General features: G+C 39.5%; 1 protein-coding gene across 2 annotated transcripts; it reads right to left on the reverse strand.

Moving 5' to 3' along the window:
• Positions 1 to 43: 43 nt before the first annotated feature.
• On the reverse strand, positions 44 to 15,366 carry LOC147153518 (sodium-coupled neutral amino acid transporter 3-like). 2 transcript variants are annotated; one of them, XM_086031279.1, is made up of 16 exons: positions 14,983 to 15,366; positions 11,786 to 11,877; positions 10,411 to 10,495; positions 10,207 to 10,322; positions 8,012 to 8,085; positions 7,171 to 7,263; positions 7,015 to 7,096; positions 6,848 to 6,930; positions 6,601 to 6,659; positions 6,370 to 6,504; positions 6,173 to 6,252; positions 4,873 to 4,973; positions 4,580 to 4,704; positions 3,658 to 3,802; positions 3,480 to 3,583; positions 44 to 3,402 (listed from the first exon to the last, which is right to left on the reverse strand). In XM_086031279.1, the coding sequence occupies exons 2-16, from the start codon at positions 11,824 to 11,826 to the stop codon at positions 3,298 to 3,300; spliced, it is 1,428 nt and encodes a 475-aa protein (XP_085887405.1). In that variant the 5' UTR covers positions 11,827 to 11,877; positions 14,983 to 15,366; the 3' UTR covers positions 44 to 3,297. The 2 variants fall into 2 exon arrangements, with proteins under 2 accessions (XP_085887405.1, XP_085887413.1); XM_086031287.1 differs by having other exon boundaries at positions 14,876 to 15,035.
• Positions 15,367 to 15,832: the final 466 nt, after the last annotated feature.

Here is a 15,832-nt window from a genome sequence, read left to right on the forward strand (position 1 = left end):
TTTTTCTTTACTTCACTCATTCTATTCTCAGAGCTCAGAAGGGTTACAAATGAGACATTCTTTATTGACAGACAGTTCAAATTAACTTAAAACTGTACAGGAAGAACAAACATTTACAGACACGAAAAGACTTGATTTAAAATGTACATACCATTGATTGTCATGAAGAATGTTTTCTAGTAAAAACTTAACACAAATAGGTTGAGCTTTTTCAGCTACGTTACACGCTGTGGCAGTGGTGTCAAACGTACGGACCGCGGCTCAGAACCGCCTCATCCGGGTTCCAATACAGCCCGTGGGGAAAAAAACTTAGAACACACATTAAGTGCCGTTTTGTTTTTTCAATAAAAGCAACTATTGTTACTAATTTGGTCCCCTGGAGGGGGCACTGGTGATACATTTTATTTCTGTGAAAATGAATACTTATTATTGAAAGACACTGAATATTGCCAAGTCACCAGTTTCAGACAACTTGTATGTACTTTGTATTTTTAATGCACAGGTCAGTTTCATATAATTTGATCAACAACGGTAAACACATGGCCCAATGTATTTCCTTTTGAAAACCAATTCATTTGACTGATTGGAGTATTTGAATTATTGGCAGTCATTATCATTGAAATGATAATAAATGTTTCTCAGAAAAAAATATATTCTAAAGTTGTATTTTTCCAAGTTTCATTGCCAAAATATTTTTCTGGTTATGTGTCCCAAATAAAGTTTCATGATTTGAAACATGTTTTCTGAAGATGCTAATTCCATTTTTTGATATATTGGCCTTTTCTCCTATTGCTTAATATGCTGTTTCCACCAAAACTATACAAATGCATCTTAGTTGTTGTTGTTGTTGTTTTTAATACAAATGGTGCGTCTTTGTCACCTAAGCTGTCTGCACAATAGCAGACAGCAAAATAAATGGTGTTATTTCTGAGGTATGTGTGAATTTATGAAAGGGATGCGCATCTTTACAGTTATTATGACTGAAAGTAGTAGTGAATTTAATGAGTAGTTTGGATCATTATTGCATTTGTATCTGTAGTGTTCAAAGGGCAACACATGGAAATTGTGAAACTCACACAGTTTCCATGAAGCTTAATTGTCTTTACTATTATGCAGGAAGTGTATTTCAGTGGACCACCACCATTTGCTCTGTCACTTAGGAATGCCTTTCCTGCAAAAGCCTAAAATTTTCAATTATCAATAACGTTTTGAAGACTTTAAGCATGGCTATTTCAGCGTGGGAGAAATGTACACATAAAATCAGGGGGACATACAAAAACTGCTAAATTAGATGTAAAATAAAATCCAGTGTATTTATGTTAATGATCAAATTATACAAAAATGACCCTTTTATGTTTACAAGGCAGCCAGGTAAATAGCTGCACTCTCCTTCTAAAAAAGTTCCCATTTCTGGTTCTATGGTGTGATGAGTCAGTTGAAGTAGTCGAGATTTCCAGATGGATGCGGAAATTGATGTAACTTTAAAATAATTCATATATCTGAAGTTGGTTTGATAAAAGGGAAATGTATTGATCCACTGTCATCTATAAGTGAACAACTGATTCCTAATATCTTTGAAACTGCACTCATTTTTGTTCAGTAATCCAAAATTACCCATATGATTTGCAACAAGTTAATAATCAGTAAATATGAATATTTTTTTCAGAATCTACTTGTAATTATTTTCACCAAAACAAATGGGGAAAATTTTGAATAGTCATTATTTATAACGTATTAGGCCAAAAACAAAGACACTAGTCCAGCCTAGCCCACTTGAGAGCAAGTTGGGGTGATTGTGTCCCCTGAACGTAATGCTGAGTTTGACACCCATGCTCTATGGTTTTAACATGTTACAGTAACTGCATTCATTCTTTGGTTTGCAACAACAGATACAATTGACCTTCTTTTATAGCAGCAAAAGCCCACAAATTGCATCATTTTTGGTTGCAGCATTTTTTTTTTTTTTTGTCTTTTCTACACAACATCCTCACATCCACAAACTGTCAGAGTAGGTTAGTAAAATTTCACATATCTTGTTAAAGTCAACAACATGGGCATTTGTGTAAAAACCTCAGCGTGGCAGTAACCCTCATCATTCCCTCATCATTCTTATTTTAAAAGAAAGTGAAAGTAAACTGCACAAAACTTCACCATGGAGGAACAAACTCTGAAATGGAGTCACACGTGTCACATGAAATGTTGAATTCATTTTGATGACAAGGAAACGATGACGGGTGACTTTACAGCAGTGCCTTGAGATATGAGTTTAATTCATGCTGTGACCACGCTATGGAAATTATCTTTCTCCACTGAAATGAATGGAAATGCCATTAATCCGTTACAACCTCTTGTTTTTTTTAATTAAAAAAAAAGAAAGAAAAATAGAACTATATTTCACTTTTTAAAAAAAATAAGAGGAGAATACAATGCAAGGAATTAAATAGCTTGTGCATGATGATTTAATACCACAATCCAGTTCAATGTGCTAATGCTTCTCATGTGGCTTGGCCACCAGGAGGCAGTATAATATAGTCATGCAGACACAAATGAAGAATCGCTTCACAACTACACTAAGTGACTCTAGAAAACGCTGTAATAGTCATTTTTATGCAGAGGATAAAAAATATATGCCTGTGAATATTGTTATTATCTATCTACATGTGTTTCTCCAATAGTGTCTTTAAACATGCCAATGCTTATGTTTTAAGACACCAAATATCGCTGGAAATAGTTAGCATGCCAATGGTATTTTCCATTGTATGTTAGCATTATCCTAGCTTGGCCTTTCTTGAGGCAGTTGTTTGGTTGTGTTAAATACAAATGACAAGGTATAATTCTCTTTGTTCTATGCTAAATTAGACAGTAAACTTGAACAGTGAGTGGCATTAAACAGCCGTGACACGCAGTCAAGTCGCTCGTATCTCAAGGCAACACTGTTTCTTGCAAAGCCGAGATGGGAAGTAGATAAAGATAACTTTGGCAGTGACTTGCTGCTTTTCCGCAGAACATACCCTAGATTGGATATGCATGTGAGTCACACTGTTGCTCTTTTTTCTTAACTCCCTTTGCGAGATGAAAAAAGTATATTTGGGCTGTAGCAAAGGGTGAATTCAGTCACAACAGCCCGTGCTCTCTCTCCTCCATCGCATGGCCTTTCAGGTGTCACATTCTTTTTTTTTTTTTGGGTTTCTTTGTTTAAGGCCAGCATGTACTGAGTGGCTACAGGAGAACAATACATTGATTGACAGGGAAGGGCTTCAGTTCACATTGCGTTATTGCTGGGACCTCAGCAAGCAACTAGTGCCCGCCGCCGCTTCGATTCTCTCCGCTCACCCAGTCGATGCAGATAAATGACAAACTCACAACCATGAAGATGAATCCCAATGCAGCAAAGCATGCAGCCTACAGGTGAAAACATTGCTGCGTGAAATGAGCGCAACAGCAATACATATATTGTGTATGACGGCGATGAGCACTACCTGAATTTTGGGTCTGGAGAGGAAAGGTTCTTGCTCTGTGGGAACGATTCGTATGTAGAAGATTCCGGGCAGGATAAAAATGAGGCTGGGGGCCGACGTGGCTCCTGTGGAAGAATTAGGAGAGGCTATTCGGTGAGGCTGTTGGAAGCCAAGGCTATAATGGTGCGTAGACACCTACCGATGAGTCCGAAAATGTCACGGATGGACGGCACGAAGATGACGAGCAGGTTGACCAAAATAAGGAGGAACATTGCGATGGAAATGTGTCTGGCCCAGTGGAAAGGCTTGTCAGGGCACACGATCTGGAGTATGGCCCGCCGGATCTACAGCAGGAAGGAAGGAAAGGCAGCGTACAGTATGTTATGACACGGGTTGCACCCACTTCAGCCGGAAGAATAAGAATAACACGGCAAATTTGAATGTTTAAAAAATCGTCTATTATTATAAAATGAGGCTTTGAGATCTGATTTAGAAGATATGATTTAGTTCCTACAGAATTTTAAAAATGCTGTCTTTCAAAAGCTAAGTACATAAAACTGAAGCAATCTTCATGTTGTGATTGGCTGTCTACACATCCGCTGGTGTAACCAATTTTCAAATTTAAAGTGTGTTTTATCTTTTCTATAGATTTCAATGACTTTGACAAGTCTCAAGAAAAGTACATGTTCCCAGGATTGACTCACACCTCTTTGCTATTTCCACGTCAGTTCACGCACGGTGTCAGCATTCTGGACAGGAGAATTCCCATAGATGTAAAGTGCGCAAACGAGTAAAAAAGCACGAGGTGTTGCCACTCATGTTGATTCCACCGGGGTTTCCCTCAACTGTATTAATGAGTTCTCACTCCTAATAAAGCATGTGGAGTGCCGCATGGCTCTGTTCTTTTCCCAATTTAGTTACCTCTTTAGTTAACTCTAAACGCTCAGACAAGGGAGACATTTTTTTTTTTTGTAGGGTTGTGTGTGTATGCTCTATGGCCCAAAACGCTATAGAGGAAGAAATTGTTTTATCAGACATTTGCATTTCAAAAATCAAGCTCCTAAAATCCTAAGGATAGTTGAGAATAACAGTTTGGATAAAAAATATGATCCAACTCTCACCGGGAAGAGAACCACAGGCACAGTCAATGTGACAGCCACGAGCACGGCCAGGCGCACACAAAGCATCAGCACGTCCAGAGGGTCCACCCGGATGTAGGTGTGCAACAGTTCAGACTCCACGGCACCTAGAGAAAGAAAAGCAAACAGGCTTTGAGGTCCTGCCCTGTCTTGCCCCTCATTCATCACACCCCAAAATGTATATGCAGTTTTAAGGAGAACAACAAGCCGGTCATTCATTTAAACGTTGTGTTTTTCACATCCAGCATAAGAACAAGGTGATCTTTGAGTCTTACCGAAGAAGGTGAGGTAGCCAAAAAGTGCTGTCAGCAGGTACATGATGAACATGGCCAAGATGGAAATGTTGGCAACATTCTGCATACGCTTCTTGGTGGCACTAGAGGCAAGACAACAGTTGATTGTATTTTCGCCCTCATTTTAACATATCTCTGTGAGAAAATATATCAAGTTGAGACTAATTAATGATGTAATAAAGGTGAATAAAAATATCTCACTCAAAAAGTTTTGCAATTCAAATACTGTACATTTTGGTCCAAGAATAGATATATACATAAACTTGGAAAAACGGTTGTTGATGTTCCACTTAGGTCAAGTAGGAGTCTGTAGCACACACTCAAAACCAGTGGTGTTACCAGGATGCCAGGTGTGGGTGGGCATTAGTCTTACCTGGCAGGCTGGGCAAAAAAGTGCTTCAATGCTCAAGTAAGTCGAAATCCAGCGTAGGGCTACTGGACCTTAAAACGTGTTCTGTTTTCTCCTTATTGAGAGAACTGTTGTTGGGATTTTGGCTAAACAAATACAAGTTGATTTTGATTTTTTATAACCCATTCATCTGAACTACATCGAGTTTTCATTGGGTGGGCAGGGCGTGTCCGTGGGTGGCCACTGACACCCTGGTAACGCCACTGCTAATAGGAAGGCTAATGCTAAAAACAACAAAGCAATATCCTTCTCTCCTTGTGTGTGTATACCTATCTGCGCCAAAAAGTCTGCGACAGAGAGGTCTGTTCACTCCACTCACTTACTGTAGCTGCAGTGACTGGAAAATGGCTCTGGGATAGGGAATTTGGAAATCTATTCATAACTCTCTGCTTCACCCGAATGAGATGTCTTCACCTCTTTCAGAAGGTTACTGAGACAACTCGACCTTGCTCGTACTAGAGCGGTTGACGTCAATGTTAGCTTTGGTGTATGTGCTTGATACAACATGTATTGCGTGCCGTTACGGTAATACAATTGATGATTGACATCATTCAATGTCTTGATCATAGGGGCTTTTGGTTTTGAATAGGGATGAACGATTATGGGAAATAATTGAATGGAGATTCTTTCCCCCTCAAAATTGCGAGTCACGGAAAAACTAGAAATGATCGAATAATGTGTGGCTCGATGCCCACTCAGTGAGAAAATCCTCGACAATGTTGCACTGTATTCTTTGCACGGCAGCGTGGGCACGCAATTCTCGTGAATGAGGGTTTTTTGGGGGTGTCTGAAAACTAAGTGGATGAATGAGCAAATGTTATGAAAACTGGGGCATGCGAAAACCGAGGTTCCGCCGTGTAAAGCATTCCTTACTCTCGTAGCTCCGTGTAGATGGGCAGCACTTCGGGGTGGCAGACAAATGCAAAGGCCAGAATAGGGATGGTGTATGCTGTCTAAAAAACAATCATGCAAAGGGTTAGTGACAAAGTCTGCTCACTGGACTGGAAAAAAAAAAACTTGCAGTGACAAATGACGACGAGAGAGAGATAAGAAACACGTTGTGGTCTCACCTGCGAGTTGATGGTGAATAGCTTGGCGTCACAAAAGTCGTCCGCATCTTCTGTGATAGTGTAGTTGTCGGCAATGAGGGTTGTGTTGTGACTGTCCTCTAGCGGACAAGGGATGTTGAATTTCTTATAGATCACCTGGAAGGGGAAATGGGGGTGCACATCCATTTATTGCGTCAGACCCGACACATTTGGATTTAAAATTAAGATGACATTTGTTTTCAACAGACTCACCGAAATGAGGAAAAACACCATGCAAGAAAGAGAGAAGCCACTAGTATATCCCAGATAACCTGAAGTGAAACAACATGATTGAACATGAACATTGATGATGATGATGATGATGATGATGATGATGATGATGATGAACAAAAACCATTTGTACATAAAGTTTCATACCAGTGCAAGTTCTGAGCACAAATGTATAGGGGAGAAAGGGAACAGGGAGGGGGAAATGTGATGACAGGATGTGAAATCATACCAAGTTGTTTCATGAGTGCAAGTGGAAGGATGATGGCAGCGCTAACAATGATGATCAAGTAGTTTCCATTCAAGAACCACTCTCTGAGACCATACAAATAAAAATCAGTGCATTCATCTTTGAAGTTGTCAATGAAGTCAAATGAAATGATGATATTTGACACTCACCCCGTGTTTTCATGTTTGCCAAGAAAAGCCTGAATAACCAGTGGGAGCTCTGACTTGACAATGAAGAGATAGCTGGACATTGCTGAGAAGAAACACATTTTCTCAGTACAATCCTTCAGTTTTAATAGCAAAAGACAACAAATTATCACATTTTACCTCCGATGTTGTGTACTGTGATGATACTCCCTGCCAAAATTTTTCCCGGCGGGCCAAAAGCTCTGTTCCCAAGCTGCTCATATGCTCGGATTCCTGAAAAGACCCAAACCTTAGCAAAGCAGCCACAGAGCTATGTGCAAACTATTTCTTCCAAGGGCGACATACAAACACCAACAAAAACATTTTGCAACGCAATAGTAATAGGGAAAAAAAACTCTCTACAGTAGTGTACTTTATTAAAAATAAAAAATAAACAATGTAAAAAATTAAACAGTCTGTGCATCTGTCACCCCATGGAGAGACAAGCCGTGAACGGCAAAACATAATTTACAAGATTTTAAATATATATTCAGCTTTATTTATTTATTATTACATTAATTTAGTTATTTGAAATAACTTCACGTGCCACAACATGATTTGTACTGACTGTGAAGATATGCCGTTATCTCCTTGCAAGTTATTTGGCGAAATGAATGAAATGTTTTGAAGATAAGATATTCCTTTATTTATATACTGTAAATGAACCATATGCCATACACGGTGGCATTTTAGACGTAGAGACAAAAAATAACATGAAAACGCCAAAGAGAAATGAAGGTAGGCCTGTTCAAGTTAGGCGGGCTTAGCATGTGGCAACATAAGATGGTCGCCGGTGGCTTCACTTCTTCCTACGGCGCATTGTCCATCCATTCATATGCAAGTCCGTGCTTCACTTCACCTGTTTGCCACCCGGTGTAGAAAGTAAGCGGTACAATGCATGCAAATAGCACGGTCTGCATTAGCAGATTGATTTTGGAGCCCTGACGTCCAGTAGCAATAGCATTGTATTTGTTGGGCTTACCAACAACTCCCGCACTTCTCAGCAGTAGGTGGATTGAATACGCGGACAGAATAGCAATGAACACCAACAAAATTCTGAAACACATAAAAGCAAATACCTTTGTTTAATACTATACTAATACGTCAATGTCATTTTCTCTATTTGCCATATAAATAGCCACTCTTAGGCCAGGTTATGAACAAGAGTGAAAAAGGAAGGAGTATCTCAGTCCATTCCTTCTACTGTATTATTGGAGTCACTTGCAGGTAATAAATAAATAAATAAATAAATGGCTGACCAGTATATGGCAGTATATGAAGTGACTGTATTTAATTTGGACATATAGTGATGATAAGCGATACAGAAAATGGACGTGGATGGTGTCAACATGCATACATATGTATAAATATAAAATAAATAAATGAAAGTTTTGTGCCAACACTGACTATTATTTGGAACTCTTCATAAATCCTTCCCCTTGACCACCAATTCCAGCTGAGGAAAAACATCTCTAAAGCATGATGCCAGACCTTCTTGGTTTCAACGGATCGTAGCAAAATCTGCCAAATGTGTGAAAATATGTTATGAAAGTTAAACGCTTGACAATTAAATAATAAGATAAAATAAAACAGAAAAAAAAAGAAAGGAAATAAGAAAACACTGCTATTTAACAACTGTCCAATGCATCCCCGCTGGATAACCCTTTCCTTCCCTTCCTCTTGAACATAGGATAGCGCACGACTGATCCTGGCAGGCGTGTCTTGAATCAGATCACTGCAGGCTAAATTTAACTTCTTAAATCTGGTTTAGGGAAGCTGCGTGCTTGTGTGTGCCGGGGTGCATGCGTGTGTGTGTGTGTGTGTGCGCGCGCACATGCGCACTCGTGTCTATTATAGCTCATTGTGCGGTACAATTGTTTCAAGGTACAACGTGACATAACAAGCTACATGCTGCAGAACCTGTATATGTTACACCTACACCACTTATGGAAAGACAATCACTTTTTGCTGAGCACGTGTGAACACACTCACGATTCGTGCATCTACTCTGCTGACACAGTGGTGTGTCATTGCTATATAAGAGACTGGAGTAATTATGCTGCGATGTGCATATGATCCGATTAGTCTACTATTGCGACTACTGTTGGTGATTAATCGAGTAGCATAATAATCATTTGCATTGCGTATTGCGTTTGTGGATAGTTGCAGCACCACACGAGCGTACAGAGATGAGCATTGTGGCGATTTAAAAAAATTTGAATCGAATTGAAAATCGTGACCTTAAAATCGAATCAATTTGGGGCTTGAGTGAATCGTTACATCCCTAGTCATTGCCAATGTTAACCTGACTGTGGTTGATGGTTGAGCTGAGCAATTGTGGGAAAAAAATATACAGGTACTCACGATTATGTTTGATTTGATACTGAAATCAAACCAGCCGCAAACGAACCACAACAACCACAATATAAATGAGTAAAAAGTAGAATCATATGTTAAAATCAAAGCATTAAAAAAACCCAATAAATCTTGCTGTGCATACTTTGGCCTGTTTGGGGCAGTGTGGTGCAAGCATGGAGATAGTACACTTCTGATTTAAAAAATAAAAAAAAGTAGAAGAAAATGGAAAAATGAAAAAAAAAACTATTTTTTCACAGATTAGGAGTAATATATGCCCAAGGGTATTGACCATATACTGTCCATATATGTTACTACAGCATTTGTGTGTGAATATTTGTTCTTTGAAGGTAAACCCCTCCCGTGATGTCTAATGCTATTTAATGCTATTAATTAAATAGGGTTTTCCATTGAGTACTAACAGTAAAATGGTGATGCAACTAAAATTGACTAAAGTGTGTAAATAGACAATGTGTGTGGTTCTTTTTATTGTGTGTTTATTTTTATAATAAATTCAAACTGGTGTCGATAAATATCTTAAAACATCCTCAGGGAGGGTAGAATAACATTCGTCACGCAGATCACTCAGAGTGCATTTGCAGCGCAGGAACTTCCATACACACGCAGCACCGTTCGACACATTTTTTTTTCTTCATTTCTCTTTTTATGATGGTGAGAAGCCAGAATTGAAATCACAATTAAAATTTCGATTAATTGCCCAGTACTGGTTGATGGTCTTCACATGCATTGACAATGCGCAAAGTAACAAACAAAAATCAGGATCGAAGACCAAATCGCTCAGTCATTCACTGTCCAACTCACATAAAAAGAAGGATTCCGGTGTTGGACATGGCAAATGCCAATCCCAGAATTCCGCTGCCCATTATGGCATTACTGAGGTTGAAAATGGACATCCCGAATGAAGTCTTCCCTTCGAACTGTAACAGAAAGAAAGATGAGTGAATGAGTGACACGTTAGGTGAATTAATCAAGAGAGAGAGTTAAAAAAAAAAAAAAAACCCTCACATCAGTGAAGTGGGTTTCTTTTTTAGCACCATCTTTATGTGGGAGAAATTCCTCATGTTCAGCCATGGCATCCAGCCCATCAAATCTACAATGCAAATATAGCACATGTTGAACATAAATTAAACAAAAGTACAGCTTGTAAGCGAGCCATGGAAAAGCTTTTATGACCATTATCAGTTGGCTTCTGTTTGATTTGGGTTGACCTCATGCTTTGTGTGCAACTTCCTTTCTAGGTCTGTGTAAATTGTCAGTCATCCAGGTCACGCTAATCCAACGATTACACACCAGTGACATCCGGTTGTCGGTCTGTATTAGTGCATTATTAATTTATATATATAATTTATATATATATACATATTTATACAAAATAGAAGGGAGTTTACTTCTTATATATTATTAATAAATTGGCTTACAATATGGCGGAAAGACAAATCACTCTGACCTAACTGACGGAATGACCGCTGATTACAATTCGGTTGAGCTTGAAAAATAACAGACTGATGAATGGCGGACGGGTACTCAGGACGCTGACGGATAATCAATGACGGAGCAGCACAAATGAGTAAAATGCCCACCTCTGATGAATGAGTGTTCTTCCACTAGTTGGCCAAAGAAGAAGCCGTTCATACAACATAGCAATTGCTTTGTGTTCAACTTATATTTTACACTAAGTCCATTTGGGAGTATTTGAAAATGAGTATTAATTGAGATATGATCCTATTTCATTATGTATACTTTTTTGTGACATGTTTGTTTGGTGATGTGTGGTGAGATTTTTCTCATGTCAAAAATGGGAACAAAATGAAAAGAAAATTGATGGATTCCTTAATGATTTCTTATACTTTGTGCATTTGTGTATATAACTAGATGTGTTTGTGTCCAGTATTTAACATGTCTATACGATTTTCCAGGTAACAAATCAGAGTGTCTTTTTATGATAAATCTTTTTACAGTGAGTCTTTTAGGAGTAGGACCATCAAGAATGCATGCAGCATGTGACCAGAAACACCCGAGGCTTGATTATCCGGACTGGTGCGGTCACGTTTGGTCGAGGCCCTGTCCACGCGTGTCCACAAATGTGCTTCTTCTCCTTAGTAGGAAGTAAGTATTGTGGTTTGATCTTATTTTACGATGTAAAAGCTTCATTTTGGAATTTCATTTTCCACCAAAAAGAAGTAGAAGTGGGCGCGATGAGGGAATTTGTTGTAAAGGATCTGATAAAAACATTAGCTTCTTAAGCAAGAATCTGCCCGTTTTCTTACTGTTTCAGCGTTTTATAAACTGCCCAATCGAGTGTGCCATTAATGATGTGTTTGCTGTCAAGTGTTTCTGACAATAAAAAACAATATTTCTGCTATTCAGCTATAAATCTCACCCATCTTCTCGACTGTGTCCGTTCATTTTCTGAAGCTCCATTCTGATACAGTGTAAAGCTGGATTTGCTGAACTAATTAAATCCTCTTCAAGCTGTAAGTGGGAAAAAAAAGCAGACGCAATGAATTTAGGACACTTCCAGTATTCACATATACTGTAGACGCAGCCATCATCTATGCACGCTTTAGTTCAGTTGGGATCGTATTGATACGTGCTGTTGATACACTAGAAGGATATGACGTTGCATAGGTGGTTAGGTCGAGTTGACACAGACCTTGTTCTGCTCTCAGTACACCATCTGCTCATCTCAGTCCTACCCAAAGCATATCCAAGAGTTCTAGTATAGGCTTTTACGGGCATTGCTTGTTTTCTAGCTGAAGCAATACTTTTTTTTTTTTTTTTGCTAACTCTGACTGCAAATTGTTTATAACTCCTTCCGCCTTGTGCCCCAGTTCAGGCTGAAGAAAAACAGCACCGAATCATCATGCTGTCACATTCAGGCCACATTCAGAAAGTCAAGAAAAGCCTACTAGAACATCTATTTGGATTCAACAGAGGCCTTTAAATGGTGGCAGGTGTGTGCTGACCTGCATTTCAAATGACTTTGAATGCCATCGGTTCATTCTGAACACAGCCACACCCCCAGAAGGGAAGCGCACTTCGTGAAAACATATTATTTCTGTTATTTTTCTACGTCTTTGATGGATGTTTTTTCCCAGCTGGGTTGTCCGGGTAAAAAAAAGTTTTGAAATGATTTATTTTCATCTCTGTCTTTTTTTTTTTTTTTTAAATTTCATGACAACCTTGCAATTGAACAGGGGTGTGTCGACTTTTTATTCAGACTGTACAAAGCAAGACAGAGAGCGACTTGTAATGGAATAAACGTCAAGTAATGCACACAAGGAACAAGAAAAACAATGTGACTTGAGTTGAGCAGTCTCGAGACCCACACGCTGCCAACGAGCTGACTGCTGCGGGGTGAAATGACAAACGTGGTGCAAGGAGCGGAGGTCTGCTCTCGTGCCACTGGGTCATGAGATTCTACCCTTTTGCGCAGGTCACCCGCACGCCCTTGGGCGCCCATGTGAGCCCAAAGGCCACACTCATACAACATATGTGACATTCCAACGACTTTTTGCTCCTCCACACCCACACTCGTCACACAAGAGGACTGCTGACGTAGAACCAGCCTTAAAGCGGCCAAAGCACTGAAAGGCTTCTTGTGCGAATGTTGTTATTTTAACGGTTGACTTGTGCTCTAGCTTCTTTTTTTTTTTTAAAGTGGTGTTACGCAACTTTTGCAAAAGCACAGATGAGTGGAATGTATCCAGGCTTCGGGAAGTAAGAATCTTGGGAAGCCTGGTTAACTTGAAACTCCTTTTTCACGTCAGGTTTAGCTCCTGTTGCCTTATTAATTACTAATATTTTTTATGTTTAGGATCAATTTCACCACAGCATTTTAAACCGTCTCTACATCCCAAATACCTGTTGCACAAAGATTGAGAAATGTGTAGATCATTTTAAATCCCACTGATTGACCGAAGATTGAAAAGAGACATAGTTCTAGTTTCTTCTTCAAATGCATTCGTCTTATTTCCAAGTACGATTGTGCTCTCTAAAACAATTGAAATGAAAACCTGTTTCAGTTATCACGAAAAGTAACAATGCACCTGTATTATGCCCGGCTTCAATTTGACCCCAGGGAAAAATATGTCTAAATTTAGAAGGATTCTAAATGTGAAACATCATGAGAACGTCAGAAAGGAACATGCAGTCATCCACCGTCACATCGCAGTTGACTTTTTCCTTGTTTAACTCAACACAGGGTGGCTAACCGTGTAAGCAGGTAACAGCCAGCCAAATCTACACGCTCATCCGCTGACTTCACTCAACAGGCCAGGTCCCACCTTTTAAAGTGACACGCATTCAGTCACAGCCACAGATACAGTACTGCAGAACGAGAGGATGGTGATCCCAAGTGGACAAAAATAATGCATTCAATTCACATGCTTATTGTATTGTTACTACGCATAAATCTTTAGAGTATAAACATAGTCACTACTTTGCATTGGTGGTCTGGAACATAATCAGGTGATAGTCAATCTTTTGTCGATTGTTGGCATTATGAACAGCTGAAATTCTGACTTTATGTACATCTTAGACAATATTGTAAGCATATCTAGAACCATTTTGATGACCTAAAGGGCATGTCAACCTAAAATATTCTTTGCAAATAATATGTTCTATGTGCCTTCACTAGTCTAAACATGGCATTCTGATTAATATTGCGTTTGTGGAATATGAATTGAGGAGCCAAATTTACCCGTTTTTGCCCATCTCAGGGGGCGGCCATTTGGTCACTTTTGTCGACTGACTTGTAGCTCAGCTACGATTGGTCGCTAACTGAACCCTGAGCAACTGCGATTTAATTTTCAGTCAACAGCAAGGGGCAAAATGTGTGCCCCCTGAGATGGACAAAAACGGAAGGGGGGGTGGGGGGTGGGGTCCGCACTGAGGTTGCATATGGCACTTCTGTAGTCAAATACATGTGACATCACTCCACTGAGAAAAAAAGAGCAAACAGCAAGAGAAATAATTCAAAATCGATCAAGTGAAGAGTGAACTATCTGTATTTCAGTACTAATGATTGTTAAAGTTTTTGAATAACATTATATTATATTAGATATATAATATATATTTTGGCCCAAAAGAACACCGGTATGAACAACATGTAAAGGACATTGAAAATATGTAATCGTATTAACTTTATGTTTAGCCACTTGTCCTCATTAAATCAGGAAAAGTTGTGAATATGAAAAAAAAAAAAAGAAAGATGTAAACCATATAATTAGAAACGTTATGAATTGAATGGGCTCAAATTCACCCCAAAAATAACAGGAAATTAAATTGCATTTTTTTTTTGTTTGGTGGATTTTTTTGGGGTTGTGTTTTTTACTAAGACTTAATTTAATTCATGTACAAGACGAATGCTTACATTATTTAACATTTTCAAGTACAAGTTGCATGTACAAATGAATCATTATAATAGTGGAACAATTCCTATAACTTCTCTGTGTTCAGCATTGCTTACCACATGGTGCTGTCTGATGCAAGAGCGGCTCACTATTGACAGTTACTGCCTACAACTCCCTTCATCAAAATGCACAACACACACTTGTCTCGCATGAAGCCACTCACCCAGGTGTCAAACAATACAGCTGACCTTCTTTCCACAAAAAAACCAAAACAAAAAGGTCCTTGAAATGCACTGAAAATAATCAGTGTGCGCCTTCTCCCCGTTCTCAGACCTTTGCTGGGTATAATTACAACGCTTTACTCCCTCCAGAGCTCCTCAGGACGGGTGGGAGGAGAGAGTAGAGAGATTACCGGCTGGGAAGGGAGCGAGGGGGAAGAGGAAGAGCCCGAGTTAACCCTTTGCTCAACCACAGGTAGTGTTCCCATTCCGAGACAAGCGGGTGTTTGAACTGGGAAGCTGTCACAACAGTCTGAAAGAAACTCAGAAAGCAATCGGCTGAAGCATGTCGACGGTCTGTCGCTCAAAGCTGCAATGCACAAGTCAGTCAGTCACATACTGTGCACTGCAAATGGAAGCGGAGACACATTCCTATGCCGTTGCTGCTTATGCAAGCGGAGAGGAGTGGCAAAGCGGATGTCACCTGAGGTGGGCTTTGTTGCAGCAGGAGTGGATCCTCACGGAGGCTGGAAGTCACAGTGATGCTATATTGGTTAAGCAGATAAGGTAGATAAGTGCTTTCTTAAGGCTGACAGCATGTGATTGCGCTTACGAGTGGAAACAGTGTGTGAGTCGTCATGTAAGTCCCCAGCCAGACACGAGAGGAGGGAAGGCAGAATTTATAGACCGCTGATTGCAAACCACTGTTTGGCGGCTCGTCAGCGCGCTGTCAGTCATCGACAGGTGTGTGGCGGGTAGCTATCCCGTTTCACTTCATTGTTCATTTACTACGAATAATGTATCTTTGTTCAACTGTCTATACCAGTGGCAAGCAGAACAATAAAATGCCCTGTA

Source organism: Filicampus tigris, chromosome 1 (assembly GCF_054856515.1).
Source record: "Filicampus tigris isolate MCC_2025a chromosome 1, RoL_Ftig_1.0, whole genome shotgun sequence".
Classification (NCBI taxonomy): domain Eukaryota; kingdom Metazoa; phylum Chordata; class Actinopteri; order Syngnathiformes; family Syngnathidae; genus Filicampus; species Filicampus tigris.